Raw genomic sequence first — 16,602 nt, 5'->3', positions numbered from 1 at the left:
TGAAACTACATGGCTTGCTCATTCAACAGATCAATCTACACAATATATTACAGTTTTTTAATAAACTTTTTCAAAACAAAAAGCAAAGAGGAAAATCTTTACAACGTCTTCATTCCCCTAAATTTCTAAATTAGTTCCTTAAATGAAAACACCCTTGCTTTTCATTGTGCTTCATAGAAACATAAATCAAACTGAGCTCCCCAGAATATCAGAGGATCTAATCCTGGCTTTGCCACTTGTCTGCTGTGTGACATTAGGCAAGTCACTTCATTCTCTGTGCTTCAGTTATCTCATCTACAAGATGGCATTAAGATCATGAGCCCTATGTGGGACAGGAACTGTGTCCAGCCCGATTATCTTGTATCTACCCCAGAGATTAGAACAGGGCCTGGCACATAGTAAGCACTTAAATACCACAATTATCAGTATTATTATATTATAAAAGGAGAAGGACACTAATAAGTTTAAACTACTGAGTTGTAGTAAAGGATGCGAATTGTTTTACCAGCTGTTTTTACCTTTGGGCTGTGAACTTACAGCCTTGAGACAGAAGGTTACAATGTTTTTCTTCACTTTAGATTCCTTTTCATCTCTTTCAACTGGGAGGGAGTGAAAAATGCAGAGAATTTTAAAATCAATCATTTATATGAGGCTGAAGGCAGGAAACAGAGGAATGGCAATAAAATTCAGAAAGGCTTTACAAGGGCAAAGTTTTCCACTCAGCTGTTTAAATGCCCTTAGATAAATTCCCTCCCCACCGTGGGAGGAGGGGACTTTGACAGCTCTGGATAATTATGTGTGGACTGATTTTAATTACAGTCATTTTTTTCTATTAGGAAAAAGGCCCAATCAACTGCTGGGGGAGGGTGATGTAGGGCGGAGAGGGATGTCAGGAAGCCTTGGTGGGGGTGTTGGGGACAAGGAAACATATGTAATGTGGGGAGGAGTGGCAGGAAAGGGTTGGATTTTCCCAGTCCCCAGCCAATTTTTCCCCAGGCATCTTACCCATGGCTCTGGTCAAGAGTTTCTGGTAATGAATATCCACTCAATCAATCAATCATATTTATTGAGCGCTTACTGTGTGCAGAGCACTGTACTAAGCGCTTGGGAAGTACAAGTTGGCAACATACAGAGACAGTCCCTACCCAACAGTGGGGTCATTCATTCTACCCTAGTATAGTAGATCTTATGACTTTGGGGAAAGGACAACTTTGGTAGATGGATGATGCCTGAGATTTATCTCCATTTAATCTATCAATCAATCGTATTTATTGAGCATTTACTGTGTGCAGAGCACTGTACTAAGTGCTTGGGAGAGTACAATATAAGAGAGTTGGTAGACATTATCCCTGCCCACAAGGAGCTTACAGTCTAGAGTCGACTGATCTGGCCATTAATTGTATGTCCTTTAGTCATTTGCTAAAAATTGAAAAAGCTATTGATTGCATGTCTTTAATTCATTCTATGAAAATAAATTAATGGAAGCTTATTTTCCTGGCTACAGTCAGATTGCATGTCTTTAATTCATTTTATGAAAATAAATTAATGGAAGCTTATTTTCCCGGCAACAGTCAGAGATCCATCTCCACAGCAAAGCTTCAATGGTGATGAAATACAAATTTTCAAAGATTTGTCTGATCTCCTTTTTCCTCAGGCTTTCACTTCAAAAGTATACAGTACTGTATAAGCAGCCTAACCTAATGTCCAACCTTCTATTTGACTGTGAGACCTGAACTTAACACATATACCACTTTATTAATAATAATGATACTAATAATAATGGTACTTATTAAGTGCTTACAATGTGCCAAACACTGTTCTAAGGGGGGAATATACAAGTTAATCAGGTTGAATACAGTCCCTGTCCCACATGGAGCTCACACTCTTAATGACCATTTTACAGTTGAGGTAATTGAGGCCCAGAGAAGTTAAGTGACTTGCCCCAGGTCACACAGCAGACATGTTGCGGAGCTGGAATTAGAACCCAGGTCCTTCTGACTCCCTGGCCTGTGCTCTATCCCACTAAGCTATGCTGCACTTGAGACTGCTAGAGTATCAACAACATCTATGTGCCATACTATATACCAAATGACAAGCAGGAAAACAAGCAATGGGATTCTAGAACACAGTGCTTCAATAAGTATTATTTTTGTTGCATCACAACTTCGCTGGGCAAGACACACAAGGAAAATAGCTGCTGCCTAGTGAGCTTATGTGGGGCACCTCATTCCAGGATGACAGAAAGATTTTAAAGTCATGATGGAGTAAAATCTCAGGTGATGTAGCATAGCTGTGGACAGTTGAGATGTAACAGCAGAAGACAGACTGACCTGCTGCACAGCAGTTCAAAACGGAGGGATTCTTAGAGCAGAGGCTCTAGGATGATCATGAAATCAAGAGGCAGAAACAAAAACGTTCCAGCACAACATATGCTGGAGAAGCAGCATGGCTCAGTGGAAAAGAGCACGGGCTTTGGAGTCAGGGGTCATAGGTTCAAATCCCGGCTCTGCCAATTGTCAGCTGTGTGACTTTGGGCAAGTCAATCAATCAATCAATCATATTTATTGAGCACTTACTGTGTGCAGAGCACTGTACTAAGCGCTTGGGAAGTACAAGTTGGCAACATATAGAGACAGTCCTTACCCAACAGTGGGCTCTCTCTGTGCCTCAGTTACCTCATCTGTAAAATGGGGATTAAGACTGTGAGCCCCCGTGGGACAACCTGATCACTTTGTAACCTCCCCAGCACTTAGAAAACAGTGCTTTGCACATAGTAAGTGCTTAATAAATGCCATTATTATTATTATTATTATTATTATTATCACATGACATAAAAGTGATTGTCGGTTATGTATCTACATTCACATGCATGGATAAAATTCCACTGTCAGTAATGACATCTTCAAACCTTGAAGGACTTCTAAATTTTATACATATTCATGTAGATTTACAGAATAAAAATAGTCTACCCTCTAAGTGGCTTGGATTTATCAATACCATTAGGTAGTAATGAAGGGTCTAAAAGCAGCAGTAGTAGTATTTTGGTGTCTGTTATCAGGAATGTCTTCACTAAGCAAAGACCATCAAGAGATATTTAAATAGCAATTTATAATTCTATAAACAACAATAATAATAACAATAGTAACAATAATAACTGCGGTATTTGTTAAGCACTTACTATGCGCCAGGCAGTGTACTTCTAAGCCCAGGGATAGATACATGCAAATCAGGTTGGACATAGTCCCTATCCCATGTGGGACGCACAGTCTTAATCCCCATTTTAGAGATGATGTAACTGAGGCATAGAGAAGCTAAATGACTTGCCCAAGGTCACACAGAAGACAAGTGATGGAGTTGGGATTAGAACCCAGGTCCTTCTGACTCCCAACCCATACTCTATCCACTAGGTCATGCTGCTTGGATTTTCCAAAGAAAAGTACCAAGGCTGATTGCTTCATCTTTATATACGGTGCTTAAATTAGTTTTTGATCTGAATGCTAAGAGTTTTATTTTGACAATTGCAGGAAATTGTTATTTTATTCTTCCATTGTTCTAGTCACGCAAAGTTTCACACAACTGTCCTTCCACTTTACTAACTCTACACATCCTTCCCCACAACTACAAGTAGCAACCTAGAACCAGCTCCCACTCTCCATGCCACAACCCAGTCTCCTTCAACAAAACCACATATAGGAAATCTGCTCAATGGCACATAATAAGGAGAAGGTACATATTTGCCTCAAAGTCAAACCAGCAACCTCTCTCTTTTGTCCTTATTTTTTTCTTAAAATGGAAAAACATAAAGAGAAAACTGCTCTATTTCCTAGCTGGAATAGAGCACCCGCCTCCCCCTTGCCAAGACTTTCAGGTCACACTTTGGTGATAATAACAATGGTATTTATTAAATGCTTACTATGTGTCAAGCACTGTGCTAAGTGCTGAGAAAGATACAAATAATCAGATCATGCATTGCTCCTGTCCCACATGGAGCTCACATGCTAAAAGGGAGGCAGGACAGGCATTTTATCCTCCATTTTACAGATGAGGAAACTGAGGCACATAATTTAAGTGGCTTGCCCAATGACACACGGTAGGCCAATGGTGAAGCTGGGACTAGAACCTAGGTCTGCTGATTCCCAGCATGTGCTTTTTCCATTAGGCAAGGAAGAGAACAAGGGCAGAAGTGGCAACACTGCTACCCTGAAAGCATTCATTATTCCAAAAGGGGAAAGCACAGTTTTCCCAGAATGTGTTTCATTCACTCCTGCTCCCCATTCCTAGATTCAACCAACTCTGCTATACTGTACTCTACCAAGTGCTTGGTTCAGTGCTCTGTACACAGTAAGTGTGCAATAAATATGAATCAAGAATCAACCACAGAATCAAGGCCATTGGGAGTTCACCCACGCTGTTGAATTGTGAAAAGAATGGAGTCAAATTTCATTTAGAATATTTTCTTTAAAAGGGTATTTTCTCAACTGCTTTACACTAAAGCCAAATGACTACTTTATGCTCTTACCCAGCTATCTCACCATAGTTAAAAGTTATTCTTTCCACCTAATCTTATTATGCACCACTTTCTCCTGTTTATTCATTCAATCATATTTATTGAGTGCTTACTGTGTGCAGAGCACTGTACAAGCGCTTCGGAAGTACAAATCGGCAACATATAGAGACGGTCGCTACCCAACAACGGACTCCCTTGACCAAGTCACATATGTGCATAAAGCCCTTTTCCTAATCAAATTCTGGTTGTGTTTGAAGATTAAAGTCCATATTGCATAGCTGAGACCCAAGGAAAAGGAAGAAGAATTTCAGAAAAGAAAAACCAACAAAATGCTAGTCAGCATAAATGTTTGTTTATAAGCAGCATCATTTCCATTTCAGAAATCTTTAGAAAAATGTTTTTAAAACATACAGATTCAACTATCATATTACATGATGCTTATCATTTACTTATTCTGAATGTTTGGAAATTTACAAAATTAAACATAAATATTCATTAGTCTCTATGGGGCTTTACATAGTCATCTGAATACATTCTAGTTGCCTAACATCTAATAAAAGCTGATTTTAAACACAGTAAATATAAGCATATGTGTTTATATAAAATTAAATAACAATATTGAAAAATAAATACAATTTATTGCATAAATACACAGAACTCTATATTGCTTAAGGTTTTTAGGCAATACCATTCTCCATTGCTTCAAAAGGGTTGAAAGACATGGCAGGATATTTACAGGTTTTTTTAGAAATGAAAGCAATAAGGTCATAAAATTCTAGTGCCATTTTTCTTTCTACTAACTACAGTAGTTGCACACTTTAATATGGAACTGAGGTAGACACAAATTTATGAGTTTGCTAGTATGCACAACTTTTGGTGGAACTCATAAATGTTCAACACTTAGGTCCACCAACTGTATTTTGAATGCATCTAAACCAGAACTGACAGAGAACAACATATGGAGATAAAACAAAAAACAAGCAAAATAGGTCTTATAAATTAAAATCAATTCTATATAGAAAAAGGCTAGCAGAATGTTACCTAACAATATTGATGTATTTGGGATCACCTATCAGATTTTAGGCTTTAACAACTCAGATAAACTGTGCAAACAGCCCTCAATTCACCCAGATTGTGCCCAAGTGCACTACAGCTTGTCTGTGTAAATCTCTAACTCAGTTCTGCAGTCATTATGTGTGACCATATGAACTGAAATACATTATCATTAATCATTATCATTAAGCACTTAGTACAGTGCTCTGCACATAGTAAGCGCTCAATAAATACAATTGAATGAATTACCATGGGTCCAGTGTTTCAAAAGGAAAATTGAAACGAGGCACCCATGGTTCCTCAATCAGAATTTAGTTGCCTAAAATAGCTGTTTGGGAAATGAAGTTCTGGACAAAGTCTTCGAAGACTCCCCTATCCTTTACAATTCTAAAACCAGCAGGGCTCATGGATCTCATTTGTGAAAATTGTTCTAAAAAAATTAAATAATAATGCAAAATTAAGCTAAAATGAAACACTGTATCTCCAAGTCTTATGACCTTGATAATACTGTTGCATATGGAACAACACAAAGAGCAAATATGCCATGCCCATTTTCGAAAAGCAACATGGGGAGAAAAGACAAGCTCTGAAAATTACTTGTGCTTTACTTAGTCATTTTAAGCCACAGCTACCTTTTCATTTAAAAGGGAAACATCAGCACCTCAAGTGAAATATTTAATGCCACTGTCAATTGCAGTATTGAAGCACCATGTAATGTAGTTTTATATTGTTTTATGGCTAGCTATACACATAATTAACTGAGGTATAACTGAAATATTAGAATTGTTAGGAAATGTTACCAAAACATCCACAGGATCTCCTGCAATAGGATTTTTGAAAAATCATATGCTTAGAAAAATCAATATATTACAAATGAATCTCTTAAAAAAGTGTTTTAAAATGAAAATTAAGTGCAATTAAACACACAGTGCACTTTTGTAGCTAATTTTAATGTATATGTAAATGATGTTTAGGTCATCAAAAGCTTAAAATATTCACATGTAATTTTAAATAATCTACCACATTTTACAGATACTCAATATGTTATGAGCATATGAATGTGTCTGTGAATGAGTGTAGTGTAGCACTAGAATTCTACCATGTTGCTAGTATTTCTAAAAACCATGAACAGGTACTAATATGTTGAATTTAAATAAATTCAAAGGACTAATTTTTAAAAGGTGACATATTTCAGATTTTTAAAATAAAGAATTAAACCTGAAAATATTGTATTTAAATTCCAATGTGTCATCCCCATCTTTTAAAGCTAAGTGAGAATTAAAATACGTGAAAGATGCACCACACAGTATAATAAAATCCAAATAAAATAAACATGTTATTTAGCAGAAAGTGCTTCGAATGAAATAATTTTAGCGGTTTAAGTCTCTCGAATTATTTCTGACCTGAACTCAGGAGCTTACATCATTTTTATTGAAGACAGTTTAAAACCTGAAAAAACACATCACAATGTGCCCATTGTAAAATTACTTCCTTTGGTGTCATTTGCTCTTGGTAGGCACACTCACTTTTCAGGATATTTTGGTGACCATTTGTTAAATGATTTCCGCAGTACACTACATACGCACTCCCCCACCGCCAATGGCTTGGAAGAATAAATGCATCTCTGACAGTGCTCACTTACACCCAGATACGTAAGATCTTCTGCATCTGACAGAATGAGGCACAAATGTGTTTTTGTGTAACACTGTGTCACTAAGCAAAGAGTTATTTGTGTTACGGAATTTCTACACACCAATTAACAAATATAAAGATTTATGGTCGTACCGAACTCCAAGGACCTGAATTCCATCCTGCATCTTGAGGACATGCCTGGGTGTTGCACTGTTCCCGATCTGGTGGTTTGTCAAGAATCTCACAGCTCAGATCAGTAAATCTTTCACCATTAGGTCTCTGGCACACCACAAGCCTTGTCCGTGTTCCTCCACCACATAGCTTTGTACACTAAGCAAAGGAAAATATAGATGCCATAGTATTCAATATGCACAATTATTATTGATTTTTTTTGTAGATAGCACATTTTCCCACCAAAAAAAGGAAATCATAGTATGACTAGCAAGATCATGCTCTTGATAAGTTGGATGACATTGAACCCTCATATACAGGTACCCCATGTTTCAGGTTGCTTCACAGTTCACATTTTTTCCAATCAGATATACCCAGAAGAGCAGATCTCTGCTAATAGGGCTAAGGAGTGAGATATTTCATTGGTTTTGTTGGTTGGAAGCTTATTGTCAAAATGACCTGCTCATTTTTTCTCTGACTGCAACCTAAAATGGCTCAGCACGCCATCTGATTTTTTAAAAGTAACATTTTCCATATAGTTGAAAGCTGGGAGAACAAATTAATTTTTTTGGCCCACATGGCTATATCCACATGAAGAAAGAGAAAATTCAGTTTCTATTACTGGTTGAGATCCCACAGATTTTTAAAGATCTGGATGAAATACTAAGACATTGGCTGTTTCTAGCAAAACCTAACAAGCCAACTTTATCACTTCTAATATTACTCAACAAGAAGTTCAGAAACTCTACAGTAGAGGAAATGCAAATGATAACTTCCCCTTTATGGTCCTGTTTGCAAAGCCTGAAATATACATACTCTTCCCCATTTCTACCTCATATCATATAATTTTGTCAAGACGCAGTAGGGCAGCATTGCATGAACATGCAGGTTTTTTAGGCCAAGTCTTCCAAATGATATGTCCCTTGATCTCATTCATTTGTTCATCCTTGTTGGCCTAATTATTAAGCCTTATACTTTAAACTTTCTAATCGAGACTGGGAAGTGAATTCTTGAATAATGGAGTTTGTTCAATACTCAATAATAACTAGGCATATCCACGATTACTAAATGCAAAACAAAAATCTGAAGCAAGGGCTGGAGTCATGCTACTGAGGAGCTCTGAGGCCTTCGGTCAACCTGCACATTGAAGTACCTCCCCTCCCACCCCCCACAGTTCTGAAGCTCCACTACGTGCAGGAGAGGAAGATGAGTGAAGAAGGATTTAGCTTAATACAGAGCCTGGCACATAGTAAACTCTTAACAAATACCATAATAATAAGAAGAAGAAGAAGACTGTGACAGTGATACTATTTTTTTTACTGTTTTTTGGCTTGAGAAGGGTAAGGGGTAGAGGAAAAGAGGCCATCATTATGCTCTGAACAGTCTTGATGAGTAGCACTTGTTTAAATATTGATGTTAGCTTCAATTTTAATTGTTTCAGTTTTTCTTCCTTCCTAAATAATGAGCTCCCTGTGGGCAGAGACCATCTTTAATTCATCTTCCTAAGCACACATAATTGGCATTCAGTGAACATTTTTTGATGAAGATGAAGGTGATAAGGAGGTGGAAGACAATATTTGTTCAACTGTATTTATTGAGCACTTACTGTGTGCAGAGCACTGTACTAAGTGCTTGGAAATACAAATCGGCAACATATAGAGACAGTCCCTACCCAATAACGGGCTCACAGTCTTGGACTCTTATAGAGTAGATTGACAATAAAATATTTTGCAGGTAGGAGGAAATAGCAGGGTTTAAAGATTTACATAAGTGCTGTGGGGGTCCAGATGCTGCATAAAACACATGTGAAGGTGTGACAGAATAGATTTGTGGAAATGTCCTTTATGACACATCAGTCTCCACTTATGTGGGGATGAACAAAACTAGGTCAGGAAAATACTGTTAGATGACTTTGAAAATGACATACTGTGGCATCATATGCATTTTCATGAAGAAAAATATCAATTTTCATGAAGCTCTAATCTCACCTCTCCCCAGTTGCCATATGCCCATTGAGGACAGGGTCCAGATTCACATGATCTCTGCTCATCAGGTTTTATTCTTTCAACACAATCATTTGCAGTGTTCCCATTTTCATCTTGGCACACAACTACACGCCGCTGGAATCCACCAGCACAAGTACTGGAGCACTAAATAAATAAATTTTAAAAATTAATCAATGTTCCTGATCTCTAACTCCTGCAAATAAGAAACTGATTCAGTAATGATGCAGGAATCATTTGTAAGAACTCATATTGGAAACAAGCAATTCAGCCATCACACTTAGCTGCTGCTAAATATGCAAAGGTTAACCTGCTGTTTATATATCAGTTTTACTCACAACCACTTTCACCTTCATTTTCCAATTTTATCCTTACAACATTGTCTTAAGGTAAAGAAAGGGTCATTAATAAAGCTGTGCATCCATGTGGTTATTTTGTTTATTTTAATTCAGGTTAGTTTACCTGAATTGGTTTTTAACTTCCCTTTTAACCATCACCCAGTTACATGCTCAGGTTCACTGTCAGTCACTGAAATGAAAGCCAGAGTCTATTGTGTGCAGAACTCTTCAGTTGTTGCCCAAGTTATATGCCCTTTTACATACAAAAACAATTCCTTTCAGTTTCTTCTAACACTTCCCAAAGATAGTGATTTCAATATTTACTTTAGGTTTTGCTTTTCCCATATGTTTTGTTAAATCTCACATTGTCAATTTACCCTCTAGATATACTGCATTTCTTACCAGTCTAGTGGTCCCAACCAATAATGGGTTTGAAGGAGCCATTGTAGGAGTGGGAAGTGAGGTAGACAGACAAGACAGACGAGACCAGAAGAGCTCAGGTAAGCAGAGAAAGGAGGGCCAAAGAAAGACCCATTGCCATCAGAATCCCAATTCTGGATTCTTCCAAACTGCCTCTTCCCAGAGCCTCCATCGGCTAGTTATTTTTCTTATTCTAATTGTATTTGTATTATTGTTGTATTTGTCTTTTTTTTAATGGTATTTGCTAAGTGCTTGCTATTTGCTAGGCATTGAGTACAGCACTGGGGTAAATACAAACTAATCGCATTGGACACTGTCTCTATCCCACGTGGGGCTCATGTTCTTAATCTCCATTTTACAGGTGAGGTAACTGAGGCTCAGAGAAATTAAGTGACTTGCCCAAGGTCACACAGCAGACAATTAGCTGAACCTAAGTCCTTCTGACTTCCAGGCCTGTGCTCTATCCACTAGGCAACACTGCATCTCACGCTCTCATTAAGAGCTTACTATGTGTAAAGCATTATTCTAAGCACTGGAGTAGATATAAGTCACTTCAGGTCATACACAGTCCTCGTCCCAGATGGGGCTCAGAGACTAAGCAGGTCTACACCTAAACTAATTCTTTTTCTCTGGTATTTTGGTTTTTCCTGTTAGGGCATTGCAAAATGCATGGTGGATGGCCAGAAACTCCCTGAAACATGTAGGGCCTTCTGATAACCACCCAACATTTTACCCTACATCTCTAAGTGTATATTTCAAGAACTTCCCAAGACATCTTTTCATAGCTCCTTTATTGTATTACATTTCTTGAGTATTTTCCTCTTTTCATAATTTCCTTATCTTTCTACGTCTAATTTCTGTTTTCAAACTCATTCTGTCCAAACAGAACCCAATTCACCTTTAAAGAGAATCATCTGTTCTAAAACCAACCAAGTTCCCAGGGTTTTTTGGAGTCTATACTTGTATCCATCCTCAACCAGTTTTGTTATGTTCATATAACTAATTCGCAGCACTCATCTAGCAAACTAATAATATTCCAAAAAAGTAAATCACCCTGGATTCCACTCTCCAGATTCCAACCTAGCAAAAAATACATACACGCACACACACACACACACACACACACTCTCTCTCTCTCTCTCTCTCTCTCTCTCTCTCTTTCTCTTTCTTTCTCTCTCTGTCTCTCACTCTCTGTCACTCTCTCTTTGGGTACTCCGGTGTAGCACTACCCATGGCCACAACTAAACTGGTCAAACGAGTTCTTAAATTGCTAAGTGCTAGATGGTTGGCACCTGCAAAAAACATTTGACTTTTTGTTTTTCAAAAAACAGACAGTAATGAGATTTGCTAGTTTTCTAATGAAAAACAATGCAAAGCATCCAAACTGCACAAACCTACCTTTAATCTCCTAAGAGTGTTAAGACTACTTTGTTAAATGGGAAATGTTTATGTTTTCTCCTTTCAAATAACATGCATAGTTACCATAATCCTTTGATTGCCATCATAATCCTTTAATTTATGTGGACATTTGTATCCCTTTACCCCTAGCCAAATATTTTCTTTGACACTCAGCTACTCAGTAAAACTAACAAATTTGTTGGTTTTACTAATTTTCTCTGAATAATCTCTGGATCACTGTTATTTCCTTAAGATTTTTGTTTGTTTGTTTTAATTCTGTCACCAGTTACATTCACATCCTTGAACAGAATTTTGCATTTTACATAGTCATTTTAACAGGCTCACAAGTGAATCACTTTTAGAGGTCCAAAGAAAATCTTATATTCTTTTCAATTTAGCAGCGACTAATTTCCAACTCAAGTTTCATGTATTACTCCAAATTCTCTTCATTATGAATTTAATGACTGTATATACTCCACAACAAAATGGGCCACTCATTTTCAGTGTGCAGGGCTTTCAAGTGGTCTGGGCCTGAACACATGTGTCTGAACATGTGCAGGGGGTTAGAAATAGGGAAAGGGAGGAGAAAAAAAAGCAGGAAGGGCAGAGACACAAGAGAAAGAGGGAGAAAGACCATTTTGCTTCTCTTGCATCACACAGATTTCTCCCACTCCCCACTTTCCCCTGGATCTCCCAAGACCACCCAAGTCTTTTCTCCTGTCTACCTCTGGATGGAACTGGAGCTGAAGCTGGGATTGACTGCATGGGGAAATTCTAGTGGAGTGAGGCAACCCTGGCACATCATACACAAGGTGAGGGAGGGTGGGCCAATGGGATTCCTAATCACTAGAGTTTCCTTCCACATACACCACCACTCTTCCAGTTCCATTATTAAAACTGCCAGGAGTAAAGTGGTTAACCATTAAGGTGACAGAGTTAACCAATAAGGTGACAGACTCCGCAGATGGCTATCGCAATCCTGCATTTGGGAGACATGCAGTGATTGTGCAGGGTAGTCATTTTATCTATGAATATTTTATCATTCTTACTGTAGTAGAATGGAACAAGTTTGCCCTCCAAAGGTCAGACTGCCATGTTTCCAACACTGGCATCTCTTAGTACTTGAACACAACTGTGAGCACCTATAATAAGAATGAAATTATCAACTACTGAACAGGGTTGTTGGGGGTGGGAGGAGGAGAGGATGTGGGAGGAAGAATAGATCCCATCTTTGTCATTTCTCCTGGAGACATCGTCATTAATCCCGATGTCAAAAGGTCCATATCTGGTCCTAAGTAATAACTGCATCTTCTCAGGGGGAGTATTAAAAACTACCAATAAAATGAACCTGTAGGCATTTGAGAGTCTCAGACCAAGAAGAATCAGAAAGCATTCAGAGATTTTCATTAAGCAGTCTTTAATCCTTCAGCGGCTAAATCCCTTATAACCTATGTAAAAAAAAAAAGATTGAAAAAGAAAAGGAAAGAAATAAATGAGATGAAAGCCTGGCACTGATTAACTCAATGGGTGCCCTCCACACAATCAGCATTTGGAATGGATCAATACATTCCACAATTTACAAGCAGTCACATAAAATGCATCTAATTTATTGAAACTGTACCACTGTGGAAAACTGACTAATTTCCTCCAGAAGCACTTTGTTTTGTACCCATTAAATAACTATATACAATTTATAAGTAAGGGAAGAGATGATCATGATACTTAATTTTTAAAAGGCAGTTTAATCAGTAACTCCATACCCTCACCACACATGGGGTTAGGGAAGAGTAGAAAATTTCCAGGTCATCAGTCCCACATGCCACTCAGTTAAATTAAAAAATTTTCGATTCACCTGAAAATGTGCTTTTCAGATAAATGTCAAAGGGACACAACACTCATTCATTCATTCATTCAATCGTTTGTATTGAGTGCTTACTGTGTTCAGAACACTGAACTAAGCACTTGGAAAGTACAGTTCAGCCACTAAGAGAGACAATCCCTCCCACAATGGGCTCACAGTCTAGAAGGTGGGAGACAGACATCAAAACAAGTAAACAGGCATCAATAGCGTCAATATAAATAAAGAGAATTACAGATATATATACACATCAAAACAAGTAAATAGGCATTAATATAAAAAATAGGATTATAGATATGTACATATACACAAAAGTGCCATGGGGCAGAGGGGGTAGAGCAAAGGGAGCGAGTTGGGGCAATGGGAAGGGGAGGGGGAACTGAGGAAAAGGGGGGCTTAGTCTGGGAAGGCGTCCTGGAGGAGGTGAGTCTTCAGTAGGGCTTTGAAGGGGGAAAGTGTGATTGTTTGGTGGATTTGAGGAGGGAGGGAATTCCAGGCCAGAGGTAAGACATGGGCTAGGGTCGATGGTGGGACAGGCGAGATTGAGGCACAATGAGAAGGTCAGGATCAGAGGAGTGGAGTGTATGGGCTGGGATGTAGAAGGAGAGAAGGAAGGTGAGGTAGGAGGGGGCAAGGTGATGGAGAGCTTTGAAGCCAATAGTGAGGAGTTTTTGTTTGATATGGAGGTTGATAGGCAACCACTGGAGATTTTTGAGGAGGGGGGAGGACATGCACAGAACATTTCTGTAGAAAGATAATCCGGGCAGTAGAGTGAAGTGGGGAGAAACAGGAGGTTGGGAGATCAGAAAGGATGCTGATGCAGTAATCCAGTCGTGATAGGATGAGTGATTGTAATAATAATAATAATAATGATGGCATTTGTTAAGCGCTTATTATGTGCCAAGCACTGTCCTAAGCACTGGGGTAGATACAAGGCAATCAGGTTTTCCCAAATGGGGCTCACAGTCTTAATCCCCATTTTACAGATGAGGCAACTGAGGCACAGAGAAGTTAAGCGGCTTGCCCAAGGTCACACAGCAGACACTAATGTGGCAGCGGTTTGGATGGAGAGGAAAGGGTGGATCTTGGCCATGTTGTGAAGGTGAGACCTGCAGATTTTGGTGATGGATTGGATATGTGGGGTGAATGAGAGAGCAGAGTCAAGAATGACACCTAGGTTGCAGGCTTGTGAGATAGGAAGGATGGTAGTGTCGTCCACAGTGACGGGAAAGTCAGGTAGAGGACAGGGTTTGGGTGGGAAGATAAGGAGCTCAGTCATGGATATGTTGAGTTTGAGGTGGCAGGAGGACATCCAAGTGGAGATGTCCTGACGGCAGGAGGAGATGCGAGCCTGGAGGGGAGGGAGAGAGAACAGGGTAGGAGATACAGTTGAAGCTGTGGGAGTGAATGAGTTCACCAAGGGAGTGATTATGGCTGGAGAATAGAACAGGACCAAGAACTGACCCTTGAGGAACCCCTATAGTTAGGGGATGGAAGGGGGAGGAGGATCCAGTGAAGGACACTGAGAATGACTGGCAAGAGAGATAAGAGGAGAACCATGAGAGGACAGAGTCAGTGAAGCCAAGGTTGGATAACATGTTGAGAAGGGGATGGTCGGAAGTGTCAAAGGTAGCTGAGGGGTTGAGGAGGATTAGGATGGAGTAGGAGCCATTGGATTTGGCAAGAAGGTCGTCACTGGTGACCTTTGAAAGAGTGGTTTCAGTGGAGTGGAAGGGGTGGAAGCCAGATTGGAGGGGGTCCAGGAGAGAGCTGGAGGAAAGGAATTCGAGGCAGCGAGTGCAGACAACTCGCTCCAGGAGTTTGGAAAGGAAGGGTAGGAGGGAGATGGGGCGATAACTGGAGGGGGCTGTGGGATCAAGGGAGGGTGTTTTTAAGATGGGGAGATGTGGGCATGTTTGAAGGCAGAGAGGAAGAAGCCATTGGAGAGTGAGTGATCGAAGATGGAAGTTAAGGAAGGGAGGAGGGAAGGGGAGTTTTTAAAAGGTGGGAGGGAATGAGGTCTGAAGTGCATATGGAGGGGGTGGCACTTGAGAGGAGGGAGGAGATCTCTGAAGATACTGCTGGGAAGGATGGGAAAGTAGAAGAGGGGGTTGAGGCGGGGAGGGAGGAAGGGGAGGGGGAGGGGTGATTTTGGGAAGCTCAGATCTGGATGGTGTTAATTTTCCTAATGAAGTAGGTGGCCAGATTGTTGAGGGTGAGGGATAGAGGAGGGGGAGGAAGAGGAGGCCTGAGGAGGGAGTTAAATGTCCAGAACATCTGACAAAGGGGATGGGCATGGGTGTCAATAAGGGAAGAGTAATAGTTTTGCTGGGCAGAGGAGAGGGCAGAGTTAAGGTAAGAAAGGACAAACTTAAAATGGACAAGGTTGACCTGGTGTTTAGATTTCCACCAGCAGTGCTCAGCAGCTTGAGCATAAGAGCGAATGAGGCGGACAGTGGAGGTGATGTAGGGCTATGGGTTAGTGGTGCAAGAGCGACAAAGGGATAGGGGAGCAAGTGAGTTGAGTTAAGTAGAGAGGGTGGAGTTGAGAGCATCTATTTGGTCATCAAGAGGGGGTAGAGTGGGTAGGGAGGCTAGGTGGGATGTTATGTGCTGAGAGAGATGGACGGGGTCGAGTCAGCAGAGGTCTCTGTGGGGGAGTAATAATTCTCCTCCATAGATTTTAAATATTTCTAAAGGATTATCTAGTCTACCTAGAATATCAATTACATTATATTTGCCAGCATTTTCCTCCTAATCCAAAGCAACAATTTTTTTTCGAAATTATATACCCAAGCTGATCTGAAAGTACACTCATCTTGAAAATAGCAAAAAAGGAAATTACTTTCATTTAGAACTCTCTGCTCATAAGTTTCCTTGCCTTCTTAATTTCCCCACAGATCTGCAGTCTGTATCTTTGAGAATCAATCATAATTACTTTCACAATCTCTCCCAGTAGAGTATCCTAACACGTATCTACGGGAGAAGCCTCTCAATCAGTGGGAGGTGATCTCCCCAAAGACATTGTGATTTAATATAGACGTGCAAACCCAATTGCATGGTATCACTTCAGCAGTAATGACTACACTTTTACAGTCTTCTAAATCAAATCAAAACACGATGGAGTGTCAATCCCATATAATGACACCACACTTGATCATTTTCAATTTGTTTTCCCTGAGTCTGTTCAGGATGAAATTGGAGAGCTTGAATGGGGAAGTG

General features: G+C 39.7%; 1 protein-coding gene across 1 annotated transcript in view; it reads right to left on the bottom strand.

The window, feature by feature from the left end:
• ADAMTS9 (ADAM metallopeptidase with thrombospondin type 1 motif 9) overlaps positions 1-16,602 on the bottom strand; it is a 180,059-nt gene that overhangs the window by 61,664 nt on the left and 101,793 nt on the right. The window contains exons 27-28 of the mRNA XM_038772003.1: positions 9,352-9,513; positions 7,346-7,522 (exon numbers count right to left, since the gene is read on the bottom strand). Of these exons, the coding sequence (XP_038627931.1) occupies positions 7,346-7,522; positions 9,352-9,513 (339 nt within the window). The remainder of the gene's footprint in view (positions 1-7,345; positions 7,523-9,351; positions 9,514-16,602) is intronic.

Source organism: Tachyglossus aculeatus, chromosome X1, assembly GCF_015852505.1.
Source record: "Tachyglossus aculeatus isolate mTacAcu1 chromosome X1, mTacAcu1.pri, whole genome shotgun sequence".
Lineage (NCBI taxonomy): Eukaryota > Metazoa > Chordata > Mammalia > Monotremata > Tachyglossidae > Tachyglossus > Tachyglossus aculeatus.
Note: the sequence above shows the minus strand (reverse complement) of the source record. Positions and strands in the feature narration are given on the sequence as shown.